The sequence below is a fragment of the Rhipicephalus microplus genome, chromosome X, assembly GCF_043290135.1.
Source record: "Rhipicephalus microplus isolate Deutch F79 chromosome X, USDA_Rmic, whole genome shotgun sequence".
NCBI lineage: Eukaryota > Metazoa > Arthropoda > Arachnida > Ixodida > Ixodidae > Rhipicephalus > Rhipicephalus microplus.
In genome coordinates, this window is record NC_134710.1 from 90143352 (window position 1) to 90171215 (window position 27864).

At 45.2% G+C, this 27864-nt stretch overlaps 1 protein-coding gene across 2 annotated transcripts in view; it reads left to right on the forward strand.

Annotated features, from left to right (window-relative positions):
- Nucleotides 1–27864, forward strand: part of Dhx15 (DEAH-box helicase 15) — a 100593-nt gene that overhangs the window by 22853 nt on the left and 49876 nt on the right. For both annotated transcript variants that reach the window (XM_037427395.2, XM_037427394.2), the window contains exons 4-6: nt 4494–4886; nt 21808–21984; nt 27023–27277. In XM_037427395.2, coding sequence (XP_037283292.1) covers nt 4494–4886; nt 21808–21984; nt 27023–27277 — 825 coding nt within the window. The remainder of the gene's footprint in view (nt 1–4493; nt 4887–21807; nt 21985–27022; nt 27278–27864) is intronic.

Here is a 27864-nt window from a genome sequence, read left to right on the forward strand (position 1 = left end):
TAGATATTTTTCTAACGTAGTATTTCCTATGCCGGGCGTTGGTGGTGCACAGAAATGTATTCTTTATAGCTTTTAATTTATTCATGTATATTGAAAGAAACTCAAGCTGAGTATTTTTTCAAAGCATGAATTCAAAAATTGGCAGTTAGATTTGTATATACAGACTTCTCGAGGCCATCCAGTTCTGCAGGCTTGGTTGCAAGGGCAAACTTAAAACCTCTTTCGCATCGCAGAATTATCTCGCGACTAAAATTTCTTTACCTATTATATCATGGTCAATTCCACATATCTCGATCTCATTACCTGCTAGACCCGCCCAAACACTCATCGCGACTGAACCATTTCAAAACTATCCACCAACCTTTCAGTCGTGTTAACGCTCACAAACATTCCCTTTTCCCGTCGGCTATCCACCATTGGAATAGACTAGACAACAATATTGTGTGCTGTAACACTATTCAATCATTTATGAACATAATACATTGTGTCCATTTTGAATTATGAGCTGTTTGACATTATATCTTCTTTCTTGTTCTTCCGGTATGTATTTTCTTTCGATGCTTAGTATGTATGTTGTCTCCACTCTTGCATGGGCTGTGAAAAGTCTGCAGTATGTTCAAATAAAAATAAATAAATAAAAGCGTCAACGATAGTATTGTCTCGTTAGTTGCGCTTCAGTACATTTCTAGAATTAAAACAGCTGCCACACCTTTTCCCTCCTTCATTTTGGAGCATTGTCGGTCACTAGCGCCCCTTGTGGCAGACGGTGCATCAGCTGTATATTTAGCATAGCCTCCAAAAATGGTCGTGCATAAGTGCACATTTCTAATAACTCCCGACTGACGCGCCAGGCAGGGCGACTCAGCTGGCAACATGAACCATTCGTCAATCATCTTAATAAAGGAGGCGTTGGCGGAGTGTGCACATCTGGACAACAGGTACAGAAAAGCAGCGGCGCACAGTCATGCTCGCTGTTTTAGCAGGCGGGCGGAAGCTGCCATCTTTTGTAATTTTTAAAAGAAAGACGTTGGCTGGGCGAAAACCGCTTGGGGACGCCGCCCAGGCGTACTTTGGGTCTGTACCCGTTGCTGCTGGTCGTCGACAGCTTCCTCAGTCATCTCGTCGACTCTGTTCGGACGAAGCTGGAGGAGCTGCGGACTCATTTGGCCATTATTCTTGGCGGCCTGACATCGATGCTGCAGCCTCATGACGTTTCCTAGAAACAAACCGTTCAAGGGTAATGTTCGGAGGCTGTATGCAGAATGGATGGCCGAAGGCAACCATGCGATCACTCCTGGAGGCAAAATAAGGAAACCGTCAGTGTAGCTCCATCGCACGTGGGTTACGGAGGCACGGTCCATGATTTCCCGGCTTTCCCCAGAAATCATAGTCCACAGTTTCAAAACAACTAGGATTTCTAATCGCTTAGACGGGACGAATGACCACATGGTGCGCAACAGTGGTGATGGAGACTATGTTGAAGCTGGCGGTGACTCGCATGAGGTGGCTATCAGAGACTCCAGTTTTGACTCTGACTCCGAGTAGTTCGGCCAGGAGACTTCATTTGCATCCAAGAAACTTTACTTGCTAGTGGGTTTAGTGCTGCAAATAAATCTTGCTTTGTGTTGAACCCGTGGTGTTATTGTTAAGGTAAGTCTGAATTAGTACATCCCATACTGGTGTGAGAACCCCGATTTGCCGCAGCTCTGTTTTTTCCTTATTTTTCTTATGGCTCTGTGCGTTTTCGCAGAAAGTTTACCCCGTGTAACTCTTGCACCTTTCAACTTTTAATCGTCTTTCGCGAAAAAAAAGGTGCGAGGATTATGCGAGTAAATACGGTACTTCAGTTGTGTGAAATGCATACCTGCAAGTATCCTGGATTTCGACCAGTTTTTGCGTTTGTACGGTAGTCTGGAAAATCTCCCGGCAATCGAAATTTCTCTGTGTGATCTGGCGGCATTGACAAAAATGTAGCTCAATCTGACGCAGGCAGGCTTTCTGTGAACCCATTGCATTTTATGATAAATGAATGTTAGGAGGCGTTCATCTAAACGTACAGTAGAATCTCAGTGATGCAAAACCAGCAGATATGAATCCGTGAAATTCCCCAGCCAAATTCGACTATGTTCATTGGGCCAAAATTGAGATGTTCTGAACACTTTTCCTCATCGCAGTGCGTTTTATAAACTTTAAAACCGAAACCATTGAATATGGAAACCGAGATCAGCGGGCTCGAAGCTTCGGGAGGATGCGCGCGGCCAGCGCATGCACTATCAGAACTGTGGTTATTGGTTGCCACAGCTGCTGTAGACAAAACAGCATCGCTCTTGACATGGTCATATATGGCGACATCGTAACTGACAGAACTCTGAAAGTGTGTGCGTGTCCGAGGCTCGACCAGTCAGAGACCTTCAGACGCTGCGGACAAAACTGTGGAAGATGATATCGTAAATAGCAAAAAACGACTTAATTTTGAAGCAAATGTGAAGCCAGCTCATGCGGATTGAGAACGGAACTACTCACAGCAGTAGAATCACAGCAGATACCCCTGTTCGGTTAAACGATTACGAGAAAAAATAGCTGCAAAACACTTTTATGGGGTGCACGGGCGGCCCGGGGACAGCTTGCAGAAGATGGCGCCCTCATGCAACCACCGAAGATTAAAGTGCAACAAAGAAGCTGTTCCCAAACAGTGCACACGTTTGTCAATTGCGCAAAGATAAGTGACGTAACTTTTTTTTTTTCGCATTACCGCATTATTCACCCTCCCAAAAGGGTTTTCATAAAATTTATCTCGCGTAATAAATGCACCCCCAACTCTGCTCCGATTTGTCGAGGAAAAAAAACTGGTTTCATTACACGAGTAAATATGGTGTACATTGTTTCTGTCGATGTGTGTACATTGGCTTTACTTTGGCATTCAGTTTACTGTTGGTCTCAAGCAAACTGTTGACCCGCACAGTCCCGTCTATTCATGTGTGTTTCAGGAAAACATACACGAGGTCTTTTGCAGAAATAGATTTTGCTAGCTGTTCTTATACGAGTAGTTTTGCCCCCCCCCGAGACTCGCATCTCGCTTTGTAGTTGGGAAAACCTACACTCGTGTTTTTGCCACTCCAAGTCATTATAAGACCGCAACACCAATGTTCACAGAGCCCTCCACCACCCCCCCTTTTTTTTCGCTATGTTTTGTTTTGGTGCAAAAAAAAAAAGTGGGTGGGAATAACCCTTCCCCGTTGCGAGAATATTCAGTACTCAGCATCCTTGAACTTGGCAGGTATGCAAGTGCTCGTTAATCCAGGAAATTTTAGCCATGCACTAGTTAACTTGGACTACTCCAGAGAAGGCTATCGGGACTCCATGCTTTAGAACGCGCTACCCCGATGGCTTGGAGGCTCAAGCACTGCGTGCTGTAAGCGACGGCAGATTCATATTTTTGGACTGCAAATGAACTGCAACAGAATATGATCATGATAATAGTGAATGAGGGGAAAGTGGCTAGGTGGTGCTAGTTATCACCTGGCAAAATTGCTTAGGCCACCAGAATGCACGGACAATAGAATAGTTAGCGCTTCCACCACCACCACAGCGGCTTGCTGTGGCCGAATGAAACTTCGAAGACAGCGTCTACAAAGAGATTACATTTATTCAACATACATAAAGATGAAACAAAGCGGTTGGTTCACAATGCAAATAACTCGAAAAACACAGCCACTAGTCCTGTTCTGCGTGTACCTGTTTTTTTCGCGCTGCTTATAAAGATGCCGGGCTCATTCTGAATCCTCGTTGCTGAATTCTTGTCGCCGTCTTCAAACAGTGCGCAATCATCCGTGCCATTAAGCTCATTGGATTGCCGCACTTCATAAAAAAGCACACAATTAAAGTTCGCGGTTTGTCATCCTACGCTGCAGCCCCTCTAGCAACGCACATTTTTTTCGTCCCTTCCAAGTCCAAGTCCTGCTGAGCTTGAACGTTGTACGACGACTCCGCGGCTAGGACACCTTTCCTTTTATAAGTGGCACTATAATGACACTGCCTGTTAGGCGCCATTGAGCTTGCCACACACAGAGCACTCCAAGTGCTACTTGAAATGACAAATGGCTTGCCTCGACACTCGCCACAAAGGTCAAAATGGCGGCCTCACGTGTATACTTAGACCAGATGTTGGCTCCACTGATAATGGCTACAGTATCATCTAGGTGGCGCTAGTTGTGCAAATTTCTCATTAAAGAATTATGCGGTTGTCAAAATTTTTAAATCTAAGCCGACCCTACAGTTTGATAACAAGAAATTTGAAAAATCTATTGGCCTAGATTCGAATAAATACGCATCATGAAATGTGATATCTCTCACAATGTTGTTCTCATGTCTGCTGGTCTCACTGCTGTGTAACTTTGGTGCACCATTGAGTGCGAGTATATTTAGAGCTGTAATCGGAGTCATAGGGGTTTCATATTTGATGTCATTGGTAATAACTAAATTTTTTCTTGCAGATTCCACAGTGGTGTGTGGAGCTTCTGCGCCAGAAAGGAGGTCGCCGCGGTGTTGCATGCACACAGCCAAGAAGAGTAGCAGCCATGAGTGTTGCTGCACGAGTGGCAGAGGAAATGGATGTGGCTATCGGCCAGGAAGTTGGTTATAGTATTCGTTTTGAGGACTGCTCTTCTCCGAAGACATTGTTGAAGTACATGACCGATGGTATGCTTCTGAGAGAAGCGATGAGTGACCCACTGCTAGAAGCCTATGGTGTTGTGCTCTTGGATGAAGCTCACGAACGCACTTTAGCTACAGACATCCTCATGGGAGTCCTAAAGCAAGTTGTCACCCAGCGACCAGACCTGAAAATTGTTGTTATGAGTGCCACTCTTGACGCTGGTAAATTTCAGGTGAGCAGACCATGGCATCATACACTTTATATTCTTATGTTACACCCCTGTGTAAGGAGGGATCATGCGGGTCCTTGACATCCTTAAAAATGCTGAAATTTTTGCAAAGCCTTGATGATCATGAATTTTTTTTTAATTAAGATTGTCACACATTTCACAGTGCTTTATTTGTGATGCTGTAAATTTAGCAGGTCGTTTATGTAATGTGCCCATCACAAAAGGATTGAGTATATAAGTAGCATCTGCATGGAACCAGCACCATGCATTTCTGGAAACTCAGAAAAGGTAGGAGCAGGAGTATGAGAAACAGCAAAACTTGCATTGAGGAGGAGGTTGACACGCTTACAAATACAGGAAATATTAAAAGCTGCTGACACAAAATTTTGTAGCAGAACTAGCCTGCTGGATCGATTCCCACGAAATGTGTATGTCCTGTCCAAAGGATCTAGCAGCGAGCGAAGCTTTGACCTGCGCTGTCGCGGCAGCCAGCTACACCGTCCTGTTCGTTTACTGTTCTAGGAAAACATACGCGAGTTGTTTTGACAAAAATAGATTTTGCTTGTTGTTTGGATGAATTGAAATTTTGGGAGTATTTGTGCTCTCCCTTTGAGACCCGCTTTCGTGGAAAAACCTACCATCGTGCGTTCTGCCACTCCAGGCCATTATAACAAGACCGTAGCACCGATGTTTGCGCTTGCGATTGGGACACCCCCTCTCCCACCCCACTCTTATTTTTCAGGGTGTTTTTCTGTTTCCTTTTGGTGCCAAAAAACTCGAGGACAATAATTCGGTGAGACTCTCCCCCCCTCGCCGTTACAGAAATCTCCCGAATTCAGAATCCTTGAACTTGGCAGGTATGCATGAGGCAAACTGCCCCCACACACGCTCGCACACAAAATAAGCACTAGAAAGCACACAGACATGCACAAATCCTCGCACAACCACATTGAAACACGCAGTGCCATCTGCCTCGACTGATGGAGTGTCAACACCCTCCCAAAAAAGTGGTCAAAACTGTCAACTCTGCCCAAACACGCTCACCCATTGACAGCGACACAACATAACAGGCCCCACCTTGTTTTTTATCCAGCGGCCGCGGTAGTGCCTGTAGCGTCTTCACCCAGCTGTAGGGCTCACGTGCCGCTTTCTTCAGCCTGGTATGCCTGGATGTTGCGTTCCTCAGTGCTACAACCATTCGCGTTGAGCTAGTGAACCACTTCCAGCCAGAGTGAAACCAGTATAGAGCGGCAGTGATGATGGCGGCCGCAGTGGCAGACGACGCAGATGTCTTTTACTCTGAGCGGAGGAGCGAACATCGAGTCACTAGGCGCAAACGCGACCGGCGGAAGCACGTCTGAAGCACACAGAGTAGGGACTGCCTCTGGAGGCCCAGCGGGCATGCTCGGCTGATGCACTTTTGATGAATGTAGAACAGCAACAGTCTCCAGGAAGTCCTCACCACTCGTAGGAAGCACAGCCGGAACTTGGGTCATTGGCTCAACTGAAGTATGGTCAAGAGCAGGCGAATCGGGAGCACGACGCAGTTATGCAGAAAGTTCCTCACGGAGCAATAGAGGAAGGTATTGAAGCTAAGCAGGAACTGGACACACATCAGGTGGATGCACCACTTCATTCACAAAGTCGTGCACACAACCCAGTTCACGAGTGAACATTGAATGTTATTTATTGGGCGACGAAGCAGGAGAAGGCTCAGACATTGTGTGGCAACCAGCCACATTGAAAATGGTGACCGTATTTGCTTGGTCGTTACTCGAAGTAGGTGAAGAGACTACATCTTGAAGTGGAGCAGAACTGCACACGGCTTGATAATGTCCGCATTTACCTCACGCGAGACAAGTTCGGTTCCGAGTCAGACACTGAGCGAAATTCGCTAAGTGGCGAACTGTTCCACAACGGAAACAAAAAGCGGGTGGGGACTGTGCAGAAGAAGGTTTCATTGAGCTAGAAGCTCGCTGTTGGCCTTGAAAAGGCGACGTTAAACACACGGATGCGCCATTTTGGCGGCTTCTTTGCCCCCGTGAAGTGAAGAGGCGGCCATGTTGCGCGCCGCTTTAAAGCTGAGAAGAAGGGGAGCTATCTTGGCCTTCCCGACGAAACTAAGAAGGGCCGCCATGTTGGCGTCACCCCCCAAACGAATGGGCGCCATGAGGCCCCGCAGCTGAAATTTGCTGCACCAAAAGCAGAGTGAACTGCTCTAACCGCAAGCGCACAAGTCCACCCTCTCGTGCAATCGAAAGAACTTTTGAGAGGGTAACGGACGAACCTATTTGAAGTAGCCAGCAACAAACATTTACGGGTGCAACACCACTAAACAGTTGGTGCCTGATCATGTCATTTTTGAGCGCACCGAACCCACAGGACAGGGATAGTGACTGGAGACTCGCTTATGAAGTGTCTACAATGGGCGGAGGCACGCGACATGACCGCAGGATGCATCTTTGTAATGGTCATCGAACAATGCGACTTCGACTTGGAATACGTCAGACGACGCAGGCGTCCCTGACGCGTTGATGGAACTCGGCATCTGATAGTTTCAGGTCGGCATGGCCCAACGCATTAAGCAGCAGGGCCCTCTGCTGCTCTGGCTTGCGTGCGTCCATGTATGCTTCAAAAATGAACTTCTCATCAGCCCAAGGGATCCGCGGATCCCCGGGCGTGGAGAGAAAAAGCGGTGGAGGTATACGCCATCACAACCGAGAAAACTCTACACTAATGAGAAAAGAAACTGGACACGAAATGAGAAATGCCAACACGTACTTCTCCAGCACAAATATACAAATATAACTGCCGCGAATTCTCCACAGATGCAACGAAGTCTCACGCCAGTGTATCCTATGCCGCAGTCGGTCCGTCCTTTTCGACTACTGGTGCCCTCCACCCGAACCCAAGCATTTTTACAGCGGAGGCGTATGCAATCTTGGCGGCAGTTAAACGCATTAAAGAAGTAAGCTAATACCACACTGTTGTTTATACAGACTCCTTAAGCGTCGTAAAAGCTTTGAAAACTCTTGAACCGCACAAAAACATTGCAATCGTCTCACCTTGCTAACTGCTATGCATACTTCATATACTCACTTTGTTATAACGTAGTTGAAGGGGAGCCACAATTCTTTCGTTATATCCCTTATTTCCATATATCAGTTATAACAGTTTGTGGCAATGTTTGCTTAGATGAGCGCACACCTATAAGCATCCAAAGAAGGAAACCGTCTCGCGGCTCAATGTACCGCTACGCGACCACGCGTGCGACAGAAAATAAACACAGTCGAACCTCATTAGTTTTGTCAGCGGCACTCGAGTTCGCACAGCTGAATTCTCCGGCAGCGTTTCATTCTCCGGCAGCGCCTCCTTCTCCGGGAGCGTCTCCGTGCTTGCTCGGGAAACGCTGCACTGCGTTAACGTGGACTCCGAGCCCTGAGCGCGTCCACTCGACGCGGTTGCCCATTGGTTCAACGAACATTCAAAAAACAAAAAGTGAGCCTTCGAGCGAGACCGCATAGCAACGCATCGCCAGAGAGGGAGAACGAGCCGAGATTCGAGCCGGGACCGCAGAGCAACGCACCGCAGAGCGAGCCGAGACGCGAGTGGCGTCGGACGTATCCGATCAAGCCCCTGCACCGAGTCCAGTTTCCTTATACATGTAACCACTGCCGATTCACCTGTAACATAGCACAATACAGTTTTTCTTAAAATTTGAACCTTGCCTTGACTACATTCATTCGGACATCGCTGACAGTTTGAACATGCTTAATTAGAACTTCCGGTTAATTCGAACTCCAGCACAAATATACATTGTATATTCTCTTGTCTCGAAGAATCACTGCAGCTATCAGTTACACAAGTTTGTATTACATTTGTTTTTGATTGTTTGTTTGCCTGTTTCTACTGATGTTTATGCTTTTGTACCACCCCTGCTATGATCTTGTAAAAGATTGCAGTATCAATAAATAAATAAATAAAAAAAAACTCGTGCTGAGGTCCCGTCAAGGCTATGTGTATTCCAATGGGCGAAAACCCCCTGTAATTCGAACACGCAAGCACTTGCGACGGTGAATTCGAACATACCGCGCTCCGAAAATACTCCCAGCAAAATGCCCAATCCCGCGGCGCACCTCTCAACGCTGCGCACGAAAAAGGAAAGAAAGGACTGTGGCGGATTGTTTGCTCTCTCTCAAATGCCAATATTTTTGTGCCACGCTTCTTCCGTTTCCGTCTCTGCACGTAGAGACCCTTCTCCTTTCAAGGCCGTGCGTGGAGAGAGAGAGGGGAAAAAAAAAAGACGAAAAGCGGTCGCAGAGAGTCCTCCTTTCTCTGTGCAGAGGGTAGCAGCGGAGACGCAGTCTTTGCCGTCCTGAGAGGGAAATCGCTTTGCACCGCGGCGCTGCTCAGCCATCTGACCCGCTGAGCGCTTCCGCAATCCACTCCGCTGGCTGTGTGAGGAGGACGGCTCTTGGCCGTGTGTGGCGTAGCTGTAAGGTCGGCGCGGTAGTTTTGAAAAAGCCGCGCCGAACGAGTGTCAAACTTTGCAGAAAATGATATACTTAACACACTAAGGCCGTTTTTCTTTTTGATAGCCTATTTGATTGACTAATTTAGTTTGTTATATCCATTTACCGGTCAATTTTACTTCGTTACAACGAGGTTTAAAATGCATGATTCTCAATGGAGCTTTCAAGGGGAACTTTATTTACTTAGTTATAATCATTATTCTGTTATATCTTGTTACATTATAACAAGGTATGAGTGTACATATAAACAGCATATTGTAATATGCTGGATGCCGGGGCATCGCGAGATTGAAGGCAACGTGTTAGCAGATCAGCTAGCTGCAACCGCCTGCGAAAACGCTGCTGAAACATTCATAGCTGACTCGGCGCTAGATTTAAAACCCATTCTAAAATGAAAGCTGAAAACTAATTGGCAGAGCACATGGGACACGCAAACACAAAATAAGCTAGATTTCATCAAACCAAATCTTGGAAATGGCCACCACCTAACACCTACCATGCTCAGAATAAAACACACATACACTACACACTCATACCTATTGTCCAGTGGTGACCCACCCATGTGTGAGAAATGTAGCGAAACTCCTAATGTTCTTCATATCCTCATTTAGTGCAGTGCATTAAATCCTATAAGAAAAAAGCACTTCTCATTACCCTACCGAGAGCAAATGCCTCTTCATTCTGCGATGTTCATCGGTAGCCCCGCCGCAGTGGTCTAGTGGCTAAGGTACTCGGCTGCTGACCCGCAGGTCGCGGGTTCGAATCCCGGCTGCGGCGGCTGCATTTCCGATGGAGGCGGGAATGTTGTAGGCCCGTGTGGTCAGATTTGGGTGCACGTTAAAAAACCCCAGGTGGTCGAAATTTCCGGAGCCCTCCACTACGGCGTCTCTCATAATCATATGGTGGTTTTGGGACGTTAAACCCCACATATCAATCAATCAATCATCAATCGATGTTCATCGGTAGGGATCCGCTTTTCAAGCTTGATTCACTTCTCGCCTTTTTAAAAGATGTTCATTGTTTTCGCGTGATTTATCCTGGCAATTCATGGCACATTCTCTGACTGGAGGTCGCTGCTGCTGTAGCTATACCACAAAAAGCACTTGTCTCGTGGCTCTTAGACACAAGGGTGGTTCACGAGACATCTGTGGTCATAACCATGTCTCAAGGTTCTCATTATCATAACCGTTTGCCGCTCATTTTTGCTACACACATTTCATAATACACTCATAATCAGACCTGTGCGCCAGTACCAAAATTGCCGGTGGTGGTGCGCCAGTGTTTCCACCTTCGACGGCGACGTGTCAAGGGCACGGGGTCCATCGGATTGGCGGCAGCGCGGCGCGAGGGGGGGGGTGGGGGGTGGGATCACGATTTAAGAGTTAGAGCAACTTGTTTCTTGAGTTAAAAAAAAAAAAAAACTGTTTCCCCCAAAGGCAAGAACAGTTGAACCAATAGCAGCAAGATGGCAAGTTGGGCCAGTTGGATTGCGTTCATAATGGAAAATTTTGTTGAAGCGCACTAAAAAACGGACGGACAGAAGCAAACACTGTCCTTGTCAGCCTCTTCTATCCGTCCGTTTTTTAGTGCGCTTCAACAAAATCTTCAATATGAACCAAGAGCAGCTTGTCTTAATGTTATTTATTGACAAATGCTGCTTTTTCATTTTTTGAGGCGTATAGAAGGTGTAAATACAAATGCTCAGTACATTAAAAAATACAATTTAACAAAATACATGTTCACGCAATTCTCTTTTCTAATTGCTCAGAACCGATTGCACAGGTACCCATCAAGCTCATTCCAAAAATGCACGTTCCGTAGAAAACCTAACAACAATCAAAAGAAAACTAAAACAATTCTTACTTGATCTAACAGGCACAGTACTTAGAGGATCAAATCACCCCTTATGGTGTGCAGAAGATGCAACGAAGGATATGTGTGCTAGAACGCTGGAACCAGTGTGAACCATCTTATTTATGCAGAATTACACGATTGCAAGTGCGCCGATTTTCGAGAGGGGCTGCAGCGATAAAACATGTGCATTGGAAGTGTATACAAGAAACGCTGGTCATAGCAACAAAATATGAACCTTATTGTTTTTTTCGAACTGATTCTCGCATAGCTATGTCACATCTGTTGGGAGGTCATCAAACAACCAAACCTTATTCTAGTTTGGCCAAAATCTTAGCACTGTCAGTGCGCATTCTTTTGTCTAGTTGCTTATGGTGCATTCAGACGACCGACCGAATCCGGATTTGTCGTGGACGCGGACGGCTAATCCGCGGATGATCCACCTGCAGGCGCATCCACACGGCGGACAGTGTCCTAGGAGAAAACAGCCGGATTACCCTCGACAGCAGATTCGGCGCTCACCTGCGTCCGCTGGCAGCAGACCGGTTTGAGAGTATTCAACATGGATGCCCGCTAGAAGCGACGCTTAGCTGCGATGTCTGTCGCGCTGTGACAAACGAACGAGGAGTGTTATTCTTTCAGGAGAAAGGGGAGTTGCTGGCAGAATGTTCTCTCAACTAAATTGTTCCCCACTTGTAGAACTTCTGAAACCAAAACCCGAAAACCAAGTAAACCATGCTCAAGTGTAGATAATGCCAAATGGTCATGCAGCTGTCCGCGAGCCATGGAGGGCATGGTAGACCCACCTGAGTTTCCCTTCATACTGTTTCGTCCAGCGAAAAACGGACAGGGCTTCTTTTACAGTTGGAGAGCAATTGATGTTATTGCACGCAGAGTGATGTTATCGTATGCGCCCATCTTGCGATAGAGATGGGCAGCTTGTTTCATCTATGCTTCAGCAGTGTTCCTCGCCATAGCGCTCGTGAGATTTTATCCGCGGGAACAGCATGCAGTGTGCGTACAAAAGTAGTTTATTTGAACTTTATACGGAACGTTATGGATAATAAATCCTGTAGAGTGTGTCCATAGAATTATTCTCGCAATCAAAAAATATACAAAAATCGTCGAAGCAGGCTGGCCTTTGTTATCAAGAGCTCTGTTGTCTTCGCTGTGAAGAATTCGTCCGTTAGAAGAATGAAACAGTTCGGAGCCTTTTCCTTTGGTTTCGTTCTTCCCGGCTTAACTTCTCGGCTACTCTCTTTTTATTTCTACTTGCGCAATCGAAAACTCACAAAATTCAGTGAAATCACAAGTTTATCGCGCATGATGATCCTGCGAGACACGAGGCAGAACGGGGGTGGCGGATGGGGAATGCATGTCAAAGCAGGGTAGGCAACGATTTACAACTCGTATTTCTCGTCTATGGACCATTCTAGAATATTTGCCCTAATCATGTCACATGAATCACTGTTCTGAAGTGACGAGAGTGCCAAAAAAGAACGAGAAACGCCAAGATAGAATAACCTGCTCGACTGTGTATCTTCAGAAGATGTTTTAATGGGTAATGCTACTTGAAGACACTTTTTTTTTAATAGGATCCTAGGGCAATGAAACATGACGCGTTTATAGAACTTTTTATGCTGATTTCAAATATATAATTAGTTTCTCTTGCAAGTTACACACTTTTAGCTCAGCAACATGACAAAGTGAAAACCTTAATCCTTTTTCCCCCCTCTTTTCATCTCTAAACTTCTGTAATTTTTTACTATTCATAGTTCATAATGCTTCAAATAAAGTGTAGAGTGCAAATAACTAATTAGGAAGCATATACAAAATATGTAATACGAGTGAAAAATAATAGATGTAAAAAGTCCGTATTTCACCTACCCTAGTAAAGGTATACATACAATTTGTTTATTATACTATAAAATATTGAAATTTGAACTAGATAATTGCATTTGTCATACTTTGGAAAAAAATTGGGCAAAATTTCATGCAGATCCGAGTGCTAGAAGTGCCCGGAAAAAGAGGGGCACATTGGAAAAAAATGGCAAAATTTGTGTTTTAGAAAAACGAGTTTTAAAGGTAAAATTGAGTTTTTATTTATGAAAGATATCATTAAATCAGATGAAATCTGCACACCAAAAAGAACAACCCTTCTTGTAGTGGCGACTGCGACTAAAATACGCCAGCACCATGAGTTTGTCCCTCTCGGCTTTTTCGAGCAGACTCCTCACAGACATTTCGCTCACAGACAGGGCCGTGAAACGCTTGCCAAACTTCCGCTCCATCTCGCAGAGCCTTGTGCCAATTTTTATTTATTTATTTATTTATTTATTTATTTATTTATTGCGAATACTGCAGGCCAGTTTGTGGCTCAAGCAGGAGGGGCATTTGGCAATACACATAACACTGTTACACATACATACAAAGAATAAAAATAATAACAATAAAAAGGAGTACAATGCATATTGGTCAAGGCATAGCACACCATACAATGCATATACTTAGCAACAGATGCTTTCCTGGAGCGCTTGGGAAAAATTTTTGGCTTGTATCACTGCTTCCGGGAGCGCATTCCATTCGGAAATTGTACGTGGGAAGAAGCTGTGCTTAAACTGATTAATTTTGGCGAAGATAGGCTGAAAGGAATGAGCATGCATGTGACGGGTCCTTCTTGTGCTTAGCGGTTTAATCATAGTTGACGGAGTTATTTTCACCTTAGAAGTAGCAATATTGTTGAGGAAGAGTAAACGGGCCAAGCGTCTACGAACTGCTAGGGTTTAAATGCCATTATCAGTCATGAGCTTCGACGGAGAATCGTAACGCCCATATTTGTTAAAAGTAAAACGCACCGCTTTTCTCTGAACGAGCTCAAGCATGTAGATATCTTTTTTCAAGTGCGGATCCCATATCACGGAAGCATATTCAAGTTTAGCTCTAACAAAAGTTTCATTTAGGCTAAAAGCTTAACGTGACTTGGAGAATGTCCTAATTTTCGTCTCAAAAAACACAGCTTAGTAAATGCAGTAGAACAAATACGTTTTACGTGGGATGACCAAGATAAATTAGAGTTCAAAGTGAGGCCCAAGTACTTGTCCTCCCCAACATCTGCAATACAAGTGTTCTGCAAGAAGTACTGGGAGTTGAAGCAATGTTTTTTGCGCAATTGCAAGCTAGGAAGAAGTTCGACAGGACTGCGAAATGGAAACTAAGTCTAGTGTCATGCCATTTTGCAGCCATGTTTGTGCCACATACCATCGTACATAATGGCAATGTTGTCCCTGCTAAGTTTTCTCACTGCGAGCTTTCGACCTCTCAAGATTGGCGCTGACGTCATTGTCGCATCACGAACTTTCCGGCTGACAGGTGTGAATGACTTTTGATGCATAGTTGTTTGCGGCAGTTGTTGGCTTTTGCAAGCCAATAACTGCCGCAAATCGGACCAGCTGCTCGTAGCCTAGTCCTACAGAGCGCGCCGCACAATGGCTTTCACTTGCGAGCAATGCCTTTTTAGGGGCGAAGCTCCTTATAGCGGCACTTGTTCGTCCCTCGTAGCCATTGTAGTGTGTAACAAGTATAATATTTTGACCTCCAAGATGGTGCCGGTGAGAGATTTCTTCTGTGCGTTGTTGAACAATAAAAAATAGGGCTCAATGTACATGCCAATGGCTGCTAATGGGGAATGAAAGACAGGAGCATTCGGCTTTTAGTTAACGCGCACGTTGCGATCCCCATTAGCAGCCATTGGCATGTACATTGAGCACTATCTGACAAGAAAGGGTTGCTATGTTATACTTGCTGGGTGTAACCTCCTTGGTTTTAGAAAGGTTTAGCGAGCGTTGGGCCGCACTGCCATGAATGCAATGAACTAGTATATACCATGAATGAACTCGAGGTGGTTAAAGGTGGGAAGTAGATACGAAGCGCAAGCCGTAAGAAAGTAAAAGCCGAATTATCCTGTCTCTCATTTCCCATTAGCAGCCATTGGCATGTACATTGAGCACTATCTGACAGGAAAAGGTTCCTACGTTATACTCGCTGGGCGTAACCTCCTTGGTTTTAGAAATGTTTAGCGAGCGTTGGGCCGCAGTGCCATGAATACAGTGAACTAGTATATACTATGAACTCGAGGTGGTTAAAGGTGGGAAGTAGACCCGAAGCGCAAGCCGTAAGAAAGTGTGCCACCTCTCGTTTAGTCCTTGATATGTCCGCTAGATGGCGGTGCTTCTATATGGGGAATTTATGATGAAAAGATGCGAGATGGTGTACTTGGAGTGCTGACTATACGGACAACCGGACACACAGACAGATGCATGGACAGATGCACGGACGGCTGCACGGTTGGATGAACGCATGGACGGATGCACAAACAGATGCACGCACGGACGGGCGGGCATCTGTTTCTGGGTCACACAGACGGACGCATGGACGGACGGAAGCAAGAACGAATGGACGGACGAATGCTTCGCCCCACTCTCCATCATTCACTCCGTGGATATGCTGCCAATTTTTTCATTCACAACGGAGATAATTACACGAGAAAAGCATTGTTCAGCTGCGCTGCTCGACAAGACATGGACTACGCAAATAGGTTTCATAGCACATACAGGCGCGCAGCGGCCAATGGCGGTCCCAGACTCGTACCATGTGATAAGCCAGTCGCAGCGCTCGAAAAAGGTGCAGAAGAGTGCTTCCTTTTATTATTTCTTGTGCTGCATCAGCGAGAGAAACTGTTGTTATTTGAAGAGTGAGGCTTGACTCTTTGACTCATGCGATCAACAATGGCGAGTGGAGGCGCATTATCGGCAGCAAGGTGCTCGAAGACTGCACACTTTCGACCTTTTAACAGGCGCCTTGTGCTCTTTAGATGCAATTTTAAAGCATTTTCAGTTAAGTCTCGACCTGTATTTTTTTTTTTCATAACAGTAGAGGTACTAATCTTATCAAAACAGGTGAAAATAAAAAATATGTAATTTTGAAAAAAACGCACGTTTTTCGACCCACATCTCCCCTTGAAGCCTTTATATTCATTCATTCATTCATTCATTCATCCATTTTTGTTACCTCAAAGGCCCCAGTTAGGATATTACATGAGGGAGTGTGCTAATAATGTAATGGTAGTTTAGATGGGATGATTTTGATGAAACATAGATAGCGCACGCAAATATGGAAACGCCCCGCCACGGTGGTCTAGTGGCTAAGGTACTCGGCGTCTGACCCGCAGGTCGCGGGTTCAAATCCCGGCTGCGGCGGCTGCATTTCCGATGGAGGCGGAAATGCAGCCGCCGTTGTCTCTCATAATCATGTGGTGGTTTTGGGACGTTAAACCCCACATATCAAGCAAATATGGAAACAAGAGAGCAGTCACGACACTGTAAATACCGCTCTCGAAATTCGTGAAACTGCAGAAAACAGGGTGTTTGCGAACCTGGAAAACGTGTAAAAGTCGGGGAATTTCTGAAAAACCTGGCCAGGTCATGGAAACCGACAGGACTTCAGTGCTACCGTCATAAAAATAAGCATTACCATTGATAAAAGCTTAAAAAGTCGCTCTTTCAACTGTAACCACAATGAGAGCTGCTAGAAGAGGTGTGAAAAAAAAAAAAAGACTGCATACCTGTTTTTTTTTTTTTTCATGTAAATGCGAAAGGATACATCGACCCATTGAACACAATGTTTACTGATGTTTTGGCACCCGATATGGGAGGGAGGCTTGTTCACAATAAAAGCAATAAGAAAGGCACAGCGTACTTAAGTACGCCTAAATACGTGACATAAGCAGTCAGAGTACATTGTCAAAAGTGTCCCGTCATTCCTGTTCAGCATATGTACAGTCGTCCATATCTGGATTCCAGGTGCAGGCATGATGCAAGCTTCTTTTAAATGTGAAGCATTTTATAGTCCCACCTACTTTCAAATCTGGCATCGGCGTGGTCGTCGACACCCCGACTGCGCATGCTCACGTCTCGTGCCAACTGTACCCATCTCGTGCCCCTGCGCCATAAGACACCACACATCATAGACCCTGTACTCCTGTTTTCTGCTGAAAACTGCAAATTATTGAGTGACCTTGTCATGGCCTCTTTAATTTAAAGCATGTGGGTTCATCCGAGTTAGCAGCATCTCAAGATATTGTAAGATGCATTTAGTGCCTCTTGGTCTTATCACGGCTTTCAACCTGTTACATGAGCACTGTTTATGTCGCAGACAGTAAAGTTTGTGGAGCGTATGCAATAGAATCAAGACTGCCACATTGCATGGGCCTTTGTCCGTCTACTCCTTTTTTTATTTGTTGGAATTCTCCACCCAGTGGGAGATCGGCCCTTCATGTGCGCAACTGGCCAAGTCAACCTGATGGCGAGGAACCTCAATTTGTATGTGTGTGTGTGTGTGTTAGCTGCCAGTCCTCCTGGTAAAATCCGAAGGAGAAACGCAACTTGAGTGTGCGACATCGTGGCGGCTGAGTCGCGCAGTACCCTCCTCTCCCTGTTGAAGACAAGCATTTCCTGCGTGTACTGCTGCAAAAGTCTCACGCTCTCGTTTTATGTATGCTTGCAAATGCGATTGTCTTTTTGCAACTTCTAGCAAAGTGGCATTGCTCATTGCAGTTGTAGCATACTGCGGATCTTTGCGCATCAAATGTGCAGTTCACGTTAGCAGACGCTTTTGAAGTACCCCCTGTTTTCGACTTATTCTCACGCCTTTCATTCGGAGGCTCTTGCGCATGCCTTTCGAAAGTTGTTTCTTGGAGACAACCTCTTTCTTTCAAACTGCTTAGACGCGAATCTCTTTTGATTTTTCTCAGGCTGGGCTGCCTTTCCGCACAAATTTCTACGCAGTTCATAGTCATCGGCAAGCTCAGCCGCTTTGCTCAAATATATTTCTCTGAGCCTATCTTGGAGCCACAACTTTGTTTCTTCTGAAATGCCACTGTAATACTGTTCTATGGCAATGCATTCTATTGCTTTATCGTGGTCTCCATAGACATCCGCACTCTTCAGCCACATTCTTCAAGGTTAGCTTTTATCTGATAGGCGAAGTCCTGGTGTGATTTGCTAGCCTTATGTGCATGCCTGAAACGCTGTCGGAATGCCTCTGTTGACAAGTGATATTTATATTTGCACAACAATGCCCCTTTAACCTTGTCATACACTTCTGCGTCCTCTCTACTAAGTTTGGCTATCACGTCGGTGGCCTCTCAGGGAAGAAGTGCTAGCAATTTTTATGGCCAATCCTCGAAAGAGAATCCCATTTTCTCACATTGCCTCAAAATGAACAAGATAAAGTGCAATGTCTCTGCCAACCTTGAATGGCTGCACAAGGTCTGTTATCTTGTTTGTGTTTCCTGATCCCCTCACTATGGGAGCATGGTTCCCAGCTGATACCCTAACTTCCAGCTCTCTTGGTTTCAGCTCATGTTCCCTCTTGGCAGCTTTTTCTTGCTCTCTTCTTTCCCTTTCCTCCTGAGCTTCCCGCTCTCTTTTTCCCTTTCCTCCAGAGCTTCTCGCTCTCTTTTTCCCTTTCCTCCAGAGCTTCTCACTCTCTTTTTCCCCTTTCCTCAAGAGCTTCTTGCTCTCTTTTTGCCTGAGCTTCTCGCTCTTGCTCTTTAGCTCGAATCTCCTCCTGAGCTAGCTCCTCTCACTCTCTTTCCCTTCTATCTCGAATGTCCTCAAGAGATTCCTGGGCTTCCTCCACAGTCACTTTCTCTGTCTCCATAAATGCTATGATCTGCCGTTTCCGCTTAGCAGAACCAACCGCAAGCCCCAACTCCTTGCAAATTTAGAGAAGGTCCGGCACTTTGAACTTGTTCATATTGACACTTCACTTTGCCTCGTTTACGCTCTATTGAAACTGTGCGGTTGAATCATTCAATTCTTGGCCGACCCACAAAGTTACAGTTCCAAAACCTACTAACAAAGAGCGCTAGCTAGGTCTGGCACTTACTTGGTTCCGAGGCCTAGCGAAGGCACTTATGAGCACTTCACTACGCCTTGTGTACCCCCTACAGAAACTGTGCGGTCGAATCATTCAATTCTTGGCCGGCCCACAAAGTTACAATACCAAAACCTACACACAAAAAGTGCTATTGGTCGGGCATTACGAGAGGTAAACTTCAAGCACTCACCACACCAGGGTAGCTGACATTGGCCGATCTCACCGAGCTGCCATTCACTGTTAGGAATGAGGTGTCAGGATATGCCACCATGTCTGTGACTGTGGCGACTTTGGGTAGTGTGTTCCTGGCTGGAGCCATCCTAGTCTCAGGAGAAGACGAGTTGAGGAGCCGGAGTAGATAAAAAGAAGCATTTATGTACAATATTTACATGTTTAGAATAGCATGGAACAACATGAAACAGATGAAGCACACCGCGTTCACATTTTCCCAAGATTCACTGTGAGAGAAGACAATCGAGCTCAGGTCCCTCCAATAGGATTGTGCTCCTCCACTTCGCCCCCGAGCAGGCAGTCAAACCCGTTTCTAGAAAAGTGCTAGGGCACGCACACCTGGTTGCTCAGGGAAGAGCAATACAGCACCACTGGCTCAGTTCAATGACCTGGAACTCTTCGTGTAGACTCCTCCGGCTGGCAAGATTTCAGGTTGACTCGTCTGGCACTGCTAGCTCCTTGCAGACCCCGAACACAATGCACTAAGGCACGATCGCTGGCCCAGGAATGTGGAAAGCGTTCTCGCGGAACAAGTCCAGATGCGAGGTCTATAGTCCTTTGTACAACCCAGAGGAGGCGGCAGGTCCAGCTGTAATCGACCCTCGGGTAGTCTGGTGTCTAAAGGGTATTAGGTCCGTGGGCCCAGCATTCTCGCCGCACCACCACTGTAGTTGAAGCTGCCCTGGAATGTCTCTCCACACAGGACGATGATTTTCGGCAGAAACCGGTAAGGCCGCCGCACAACAGGACACATCTTCACTGCTAGTGGAGACAGGGTACGCGAGTGTGTCACCTGTCATTTTAATTGTAGGCGTTCTATAGTAGATCGAAATTTTGGCTGGAGGATGTGTAATGTATCACCCTGGCTGATATCGTGGCACCCATGTCATTTCATTCTTTCCTGCATGTGGCACTGGTGACACTGGGATAGCATACTTTCATTAAACCAGCGATGACGGCACGTATATGTCAGACACCGTCACGTAGCTACAATCTAATTAGACGAAAGTTGTCATTTGTACTTATAAAATTATAGAATATATCACAATGCATATTGCATTGTTGCCAGACATAATCATTGGGAAATGTCTGAGTTAGCCAATAAATTGTGGAGTAATGCAAATATGGACCTGAAAAAGTAGCATTGTTGTCTCAGCATGCAATATTTTTTTTCATATGAATGTTTGTACTATAGACTCACAATAATTCACTTTGTTTCAAGCCAGACAAATTTAAAATTTTGGCTGGCCTGCTGTATTTTCCGTTTGCAGTAAAACATCGATGATATGAATATAGTGTGGTCACAAAAGACATCCGTATCATCCGAAATTCATATCGCTGAGAAACGTGGAAAACTAGTATGTGGCAAAAAAAAAAAAGGGGGCTAGTGTATGTCTGCCTTTGTTTTTTCTCGGGGCTGCAGCAATGCTGTAACAGCTCTGAATGATTGACGGTAAAGTTTTTAGTTGTCAACAATCGTAGTTGTGCTGAGTGTTGCCAGATGCTACTGAGCAAACAAGTATACTCATCATGAAAAATGCCCAAAAGAAATGAAACCATAATGAATTTTGCCATTCTTGAGAATATTTTAAAATATTGTTTTAGAAAGATGTCTCACAAATACAAAGGGGAGTTCAAAGAATCACCTAATTCTTTTGTACAGTAAAAATATGTGCAACTATGAATGAAAGAGCATAGGTACTTAACATTGTCTTCAGGGTAGCCTCCATTCGGTTGAAGGAACTTTTGCCAACTCATGATTCACGTTCTCTGTGCTTGACCTCATCACTCAACCATAGGCATGCACACGGTGGTGGGTTAGTGGGAGAAGCCCCGTCCCCTATCGTCACCTAAAGGGGAGTGTAAAATCGGTCCCATACTTCGACTTAGTACTGACTGGAGCACTGCGATGAACCTTCACCTAAGTTCTCTTGATATAGAAAGTAGTGACACTGTCCTCTGCTTCGGTGCTTTTCTCTTCTATATCCTCTTCCAACAGCAGAGCCTCCTTTCCCAAGGGGTTGTGCCTCCGTTATATGCTCTCCCAAACAGCCGTGTGTGAGTGCTGTCATATGCAATGACTGGGGCCTGCATGGGTCCCTATTATACCCTGCAAGCTACAGAACCAAAGTGCTGCTGTGCCAAAAAAAACAAAAAACAAAAAAAACTTAAGTTTACTGATAATTTTTTCATTTGCCTTACTGAAATAAATACTGCATTATTTATTATGAGGCTAAAACAGTTGTGGAAGGTTCTGGGTAAAAAGATGTTATTACCTTGTAAGAATACTAAATAGTTTACTTTGTAACAATACTGTCCTTTTCTTTCCATTTGTTAGCGCTGTTGACCTTTTTTTATCATTCTCTTTACAGAATTATTTTGACAATGCACCACTGATGAGTGTTCCGGGTCGGACACACCCTGTGGAAATATTCTACACACCAGAACCTGAACGAGACTACCTTGAAGCAGCCATTAGGACTGTCATCCAGATTCATATGTGTGAAGAAATTGAAGGCGATATTTTGCTGTTCCTGACAGGCCAAGAGGTGCGTCACTTTCTGATAATTCAAATGTATTACAGTTAAACCTGGATATAATGAAATTGATAAATTCCCGAAAAATTTGTTATACATGGGATTTTGTTATATGCAGATTTGGTACGAAAATTTGGAAAATTAATGCGCAAATTGATTTTCAAGCAGCATTTCTGTCAAAGGTTTCCTTAAGCTTCTGGCTTCTGGCGTTTCACCTTAAGTCCACTTTCATAGAGTGGAAAGGGAGCGTCAATGTACAGAAATCGGGGGTGTGCATTGGGTCAAAAGTTGCTCCGGTTCTCAGCTATATCGTCTTGGCCAAGGTTGACAGGGCTATTGAAGCTAACTTGAATGGGCTCGGGAGAAAGGTTTACAGGTATGTAGACTATATCATTTTCATTGATAGGAGCAACCTCATGAACACCGTGATTAACATTTTGAAAGCTCTCAGGGAGAACGCTCTAGGTTTAGATTTTACGTGTGAAATGCCGTTGCAAGGTGCGTTGCAATTCTTAGACCTAAGCTTATTATTTATTGACAAGCAAGTGTGCTGGCAATACCACTCTCTTAGTTCCAAGCCCTTGCTTGCCTTTGGTTCTGCACATTCGAAAATCATAAAAAATGGTATCGCCTTTTCCACTTTGAAGTCTGCGATAACCAAGTCATGGTGATCACAAGATTGCCGCGAGTGTACAATCGCGAACCCTGAGGCTAAAGGAAGCTAATTATTTAGAAAGTGTTGTTTTGCTCGCTTGCCATAAGCTTATGCGCAGTTTGATGAGTGACTTTAAAGGTAACACAACATCAGCCAAAGAAAAGGAAAAGAAGAAATTCGTTATGTTACCTCACGTTCACCAACTCTCGCATAGGCTTAAGAAGTGGGTGCATTTCATGGCATTGAAGTGGTTTTTGCTGCCAAGAATTATGTCGGCAATGTTTGCGCGGCAGTGCGAAAATGTGTCAAAAACGCCCCGCCCCATTGACGAGAAATGCATGCTCCATTAAGCACAAAAATATATTTGTAGAGTGTGTCGTTGGAGTGGTGTACAGTGTACTCTTCTCGTGCGGATGCGTTTATATTGGCCAGACGGGGCAGTGTGTCAACTATAGACTGAGGGAGCACCAAATTCTCTTCGGGGTATCGCACCTTCGGCTCACTTGGCCATGCACTGCCGGGACTGCGGATGCACTCCAGATTTTTCGACTTCGAGGGTTCTTTTCCGTCATCGTGACCAGCTGACAAGAGAAATGTTTCAAGCTTACATAATTCAAAAGGCAGGCAAAAAATGCATTAGTGAACCATCAATCGCTCTCCTTGATAACGAAATATCATTTTTAGATTATTGCCACTAACGTTGTTAGGGCAAGATGCCTCGTGTCTAGGCAGCGTTTTTTTAGTTCGTTTAGTTTCCTTGCCATGCAAGAGCATGTGTGAATAATTGTATATATGTGATGTTTCTTCATTACATTTTTCTGTTGAAAGTCAGTGCTTGTCTTGTGTATTTCTATTTCTTTGTCTTTGTTTTCCGCACTATTTACCTCTTAAAATGAATCGTTACCAACTTGCCCAGTCTTCAATACTACTCAGCACAAATTAAACAAAAGGGGGACTGAAAGCAGAGCTAACCCAAAACACCTATTTTACAGTAAAATACTGCGTTATTATTGCGATAGCAATTAGATGGACACTATCGGTAGGCTTTTGCCGTCGCCGCCATGTTCCGTAACAAACCCAAATTGATAATGTGCCCCTGCGCATCGTAACTTTCAAGAGCGGGTAAAAGCGCGTGAGCACTGTTGAAGCAGAGATCAAATGAGTCGGCCCATTCCTATCGCCTGGAAAGTGCGCAAAATAACATCTTCTTCTGCTTGTTAGAACTGCTGACGAATGCTCAAACGGAAAGCAAACTGCTCGTCTTGAACGAAAACAATGCGAAGGAGGTCAGGGGGGGGGGGGGGTACTGTTTGAGTAGCTTTAATGAACTTAGATTTTCATGGCGGTCGTGATCGCTGGCACACTTGCTATCTCGGCGAGTATCAGTACAGTTTCAACGTGAAGGGACTGTGTGAAAAGAGCACGTCTCCCTGGAGCGGCCGTATTTGCTCACACCAGCATTTTGTAGGAGTTCCGCGATATCGTACCCAAAAGAGTTGGCTGCCAGCCTTCTTACAACATAACAATTTTTTGCTATCGTGTTCATTGCATTGCAATAAACGTGCCATACTGTTATTGTCAGATTTAATTGGCTAATTTCCAAAGCTACGAGCCTGCGAAGTCGCTGCGCAAGACGGAAGCACGTGACGAGTCGACCTCCGAAGATCCGTCATCACAGTGGTCATGGAGAGTTTCCATCAGCACCTAATCTGACATCCCCTTGGTGATGACGACTTGGTTGTCCGAAATTAAGAAAAGTCAGTTTCGCCACTAGGGCAAAGCAATGTATGCGATGGCAAAACTTGGAATGTAATGCTGAGAAGGGCAAGCAGATGGAAACACGCAGCACACTGCTCACTTACAACTGATGCGTGAAAACAACAAACACAGGACGAGAGGGAACTAACATTGTTTACCGCTGAACACTTAATGCGCTGTTTAAACAAAAACGAGGCACGAAACGTAATCACAGGTACAGATTTGAGTGCGAACTAACAATTGCACCAGTTGTTACTTCGCTGTGATTGAAAAGCGCACTCTTTCGCAAACGCCGTTGGTCCAGCAAGCGAAATGATCTTTGTGCGCCCGGCAACTAAACGCGGTCGTTCCGGTCAAAGTCAAAGGCCCACGATTCTGTCTAGTGAAGGATAAGCGCTCATGTCGGCGCATCATGAGGAGCTGGGCGCCAAGTGCGAGTGACTTTCTTTTTTCTTTCTTGAGATTTCATTAATACGTATAACGGGGAATGACGGCCGCAGCGGCGGCGATGGCAAAAAACGAGCAGAGACTGTTTATGTAAGTGCTATCGCAATAAAAACAAAAAAGCAAGGTTGGAACGTCGTCGAGCGCCACACCATGCGCACGCAGTGAAACTATGCATGCGTGCATGGCTTCGAAAACGAAAAGCGAACGACGCAGACACGGACACCGCGGAAAACAATTTGTTAAAGCGCCCTGCATATGCAGTGCGGCCCCACGTCTGGGAGGCTAACTAAAAGTGTGGCACTGTGAACGCGCAAAAGTAGTTTTTTGTGGGGAGCGGGGGGGGGGGCACCTGCACATGCGCCTATAGTGGCGAGAACGCCGGCAACGCCGGCTTGTGGGTTGCAAGCCCTCCTGCCCGCCTCGCATTCACCCGCGTTCTCACTCTTGCCAGGTGCGCCGTGTGCTTCGTCGGCGGCGGGGCAGCCGCGGAAGATGCATGCTCGTACCTAAATACTAAAATGCGGAACAAAATTCCTAGATTGTCCGTGGGGAAAATTCGTTATATCAAAGTTCTCTCCCCCTGCTACTTTGTTAAAAAGAGGTTGCAGATACACATGCTTCTATGGAATAATGGCGGGGAATAGAAAAACTCTGTTATATCAAAGAATTCATTATATGGAGATTTGTTATAAACAGGTTTAACTAAACAGGTGCACGTTGCCGTGTTATAATTGTTTCGATTTTACTCAGCAGTATGGGGCAGGCTAGTTCCGCTGATACATTCCCAGTGTACTCCACAACATGATTACCAAAGTCTTCAACCACCAGCAGTGGTTATTCACAAAATTGAATCATAATTTTTAATAGATGAGTGAGTGCGGTTATACTAAGAGCAGGGACGCTATGTGGGTGGCCCCTGTACAGCAGCATAGCTTGGCCCGATAATTAAGCGTTTCTGCAGGTTTTTTCATCCACTTCTGTTGATCGCCTTGGAATAGATTCATTCATATTTGTGCAAATGGGAAAGCATATCGCCTTATGGAGCCACCTATTTGTCAATAAAAGCTCTTGCTCCTGTGCAGCCTCTGCAACTCGCTGGACGGTCCAAAGTTGGTCTGAAAGTGACCAGAGAAGCACCAAGGCACATCTCACATTAATATTATGATTTGACATGTTCACCTGCTCTAAGCAGCAGAACGTCGTACTGTCAAAACTTTGGTTAAGATGCCTAACAATGTTATCGCAATGAGGGACGAACATTTAATGCAAACTACCATCAAAAACTTTTTTACCCTTAGCTCAAAAAGAAAATCGTATGAGAGATGGGGAGCACCCTTGAGCAATGATGTAATAACTTTGTGCTGCATTTCAGTCAGTTGCAACATTTGAACCATTGGCAGGACCAACCACCTGTCAGACAGGCTTGGCTGGAGGCTTGGCTAGGCCAGAAGCTACCAATGTTGCCAGCTGCAACTTGAAATGAACGTTGCTTTTGTGCAGGAAGGGGTGTGATCAAGTTAACCTTTGTCAACGCAGAAAAAGCACGCTTGATGCACCCAGATTCGAAGAAAAAGGCCGCTAATTTTTTGCACTGTCTGTTGCCGATAGTCCGTTTGAAAGCAAACTTCTCTCCCTTCATTTAAGTCACAGACCACACTTCTGAATAATGGTCTATTGTATCCAAAAGCCTGTTAGACGTGCACCAGTGAGCATAGATAACTGTAGACTTAGGAAGTGAAAAAGCAATTCTGACGCTCTCTTTAAAGCAGGAGACAGGCCATGTGCCCGCTCTAGTTTAATCGCAACAAAGATATCCTACATGTTCTTGTAAGATCCAAAGGTACATTACGTGTGTCGCTTATCACTTGTACAGCTAATTTCATTGTCAAGCGAAGCCAAGCTTCATGCAAGGGCACATGGCCTCTCAGCCAGGTCAGAACTTGCTTCTCAACGTATATATGGGAACGGTTCCACAATAACAGTGTAACAGCAGTCAGATTCTCAGTAGTATTGCTAATTCCGTGGGAGCCATGCCAAAAATGGCCGAAAATAACATAATAGCTGAGAAAGTGCATTGCTGAGGTATATAATAATTTTGTTATGTTTGTTATTTCAGGGAAAGGCTGCACTTCACTAAGCTTGCTAGTCTTTTCTTTTGAGCTGGTTATGCATGTTTTCTGGTCGTTTCAGGAAATCGAGGAAGCATGTAAAAGGCTGAAGAGGGAAATTGACAACTTGGGACCAGATGTGGGAGAAATGAAGTGCATTCCGCTCTACTCATCATTGCCACCAAATCTGCAGCAACGTATCTTTGAGCCACCGCCGCCTGCCAAGGCTAATGGAGCCATTGGGCGAAAAGTGGTTGTCTCAACAAATATTGCTGAAACATCTTTGACCATTGATGGTGTGGTTTTCGTGATTGACCCTGGATTTGCCAAGCAAAAGGTACCTAACTATTTATGATATTTCTCTTTGATGTGTCATTCATAGTGCTTAAGCTGCACCCTGGACTGGGTTATTGAACAACCATGAGGTTCAAACATTTTAATGAAGAGAAATGTGTGCACTTTTGCTATGTGCACATGCTTCTCTGCAAGAATTTTTGCGAATACATGCTGTAGTAAAGAAGTTACAGGGGTTAAAACATCCGTTTTAGCCGGTTTCAAATTTCTGCGCTGCTGCTTGCCACCTTTCTCTGCCATAGAGAGGGGAAGGAGTAGCCCGTCGCCTTGACTCTGCTCACTTCGGCAATGTAACACGCCGTCCGTGATACGTCGTAGCCATGTAACCAACGACCGAGTGGGGCTTTCCCCACATGTGACGAGAAAGGAGGAGCGCCTCCACGCGGAGATAAGCAGATCGGCATTTTAGAGAATACCAACATTCCACGGCAGCTTTTTTTTTATTATTATTTGCTCTCTTCGCACCCATCTTTGAAAGGGGGAGGGTTACGTGGCAGGGACGGAAAACAGGGAAGCGTGGCATCGGCGCGCGAGACCCCCCCGTTACAGAACATGGTGGCGATGGCAACA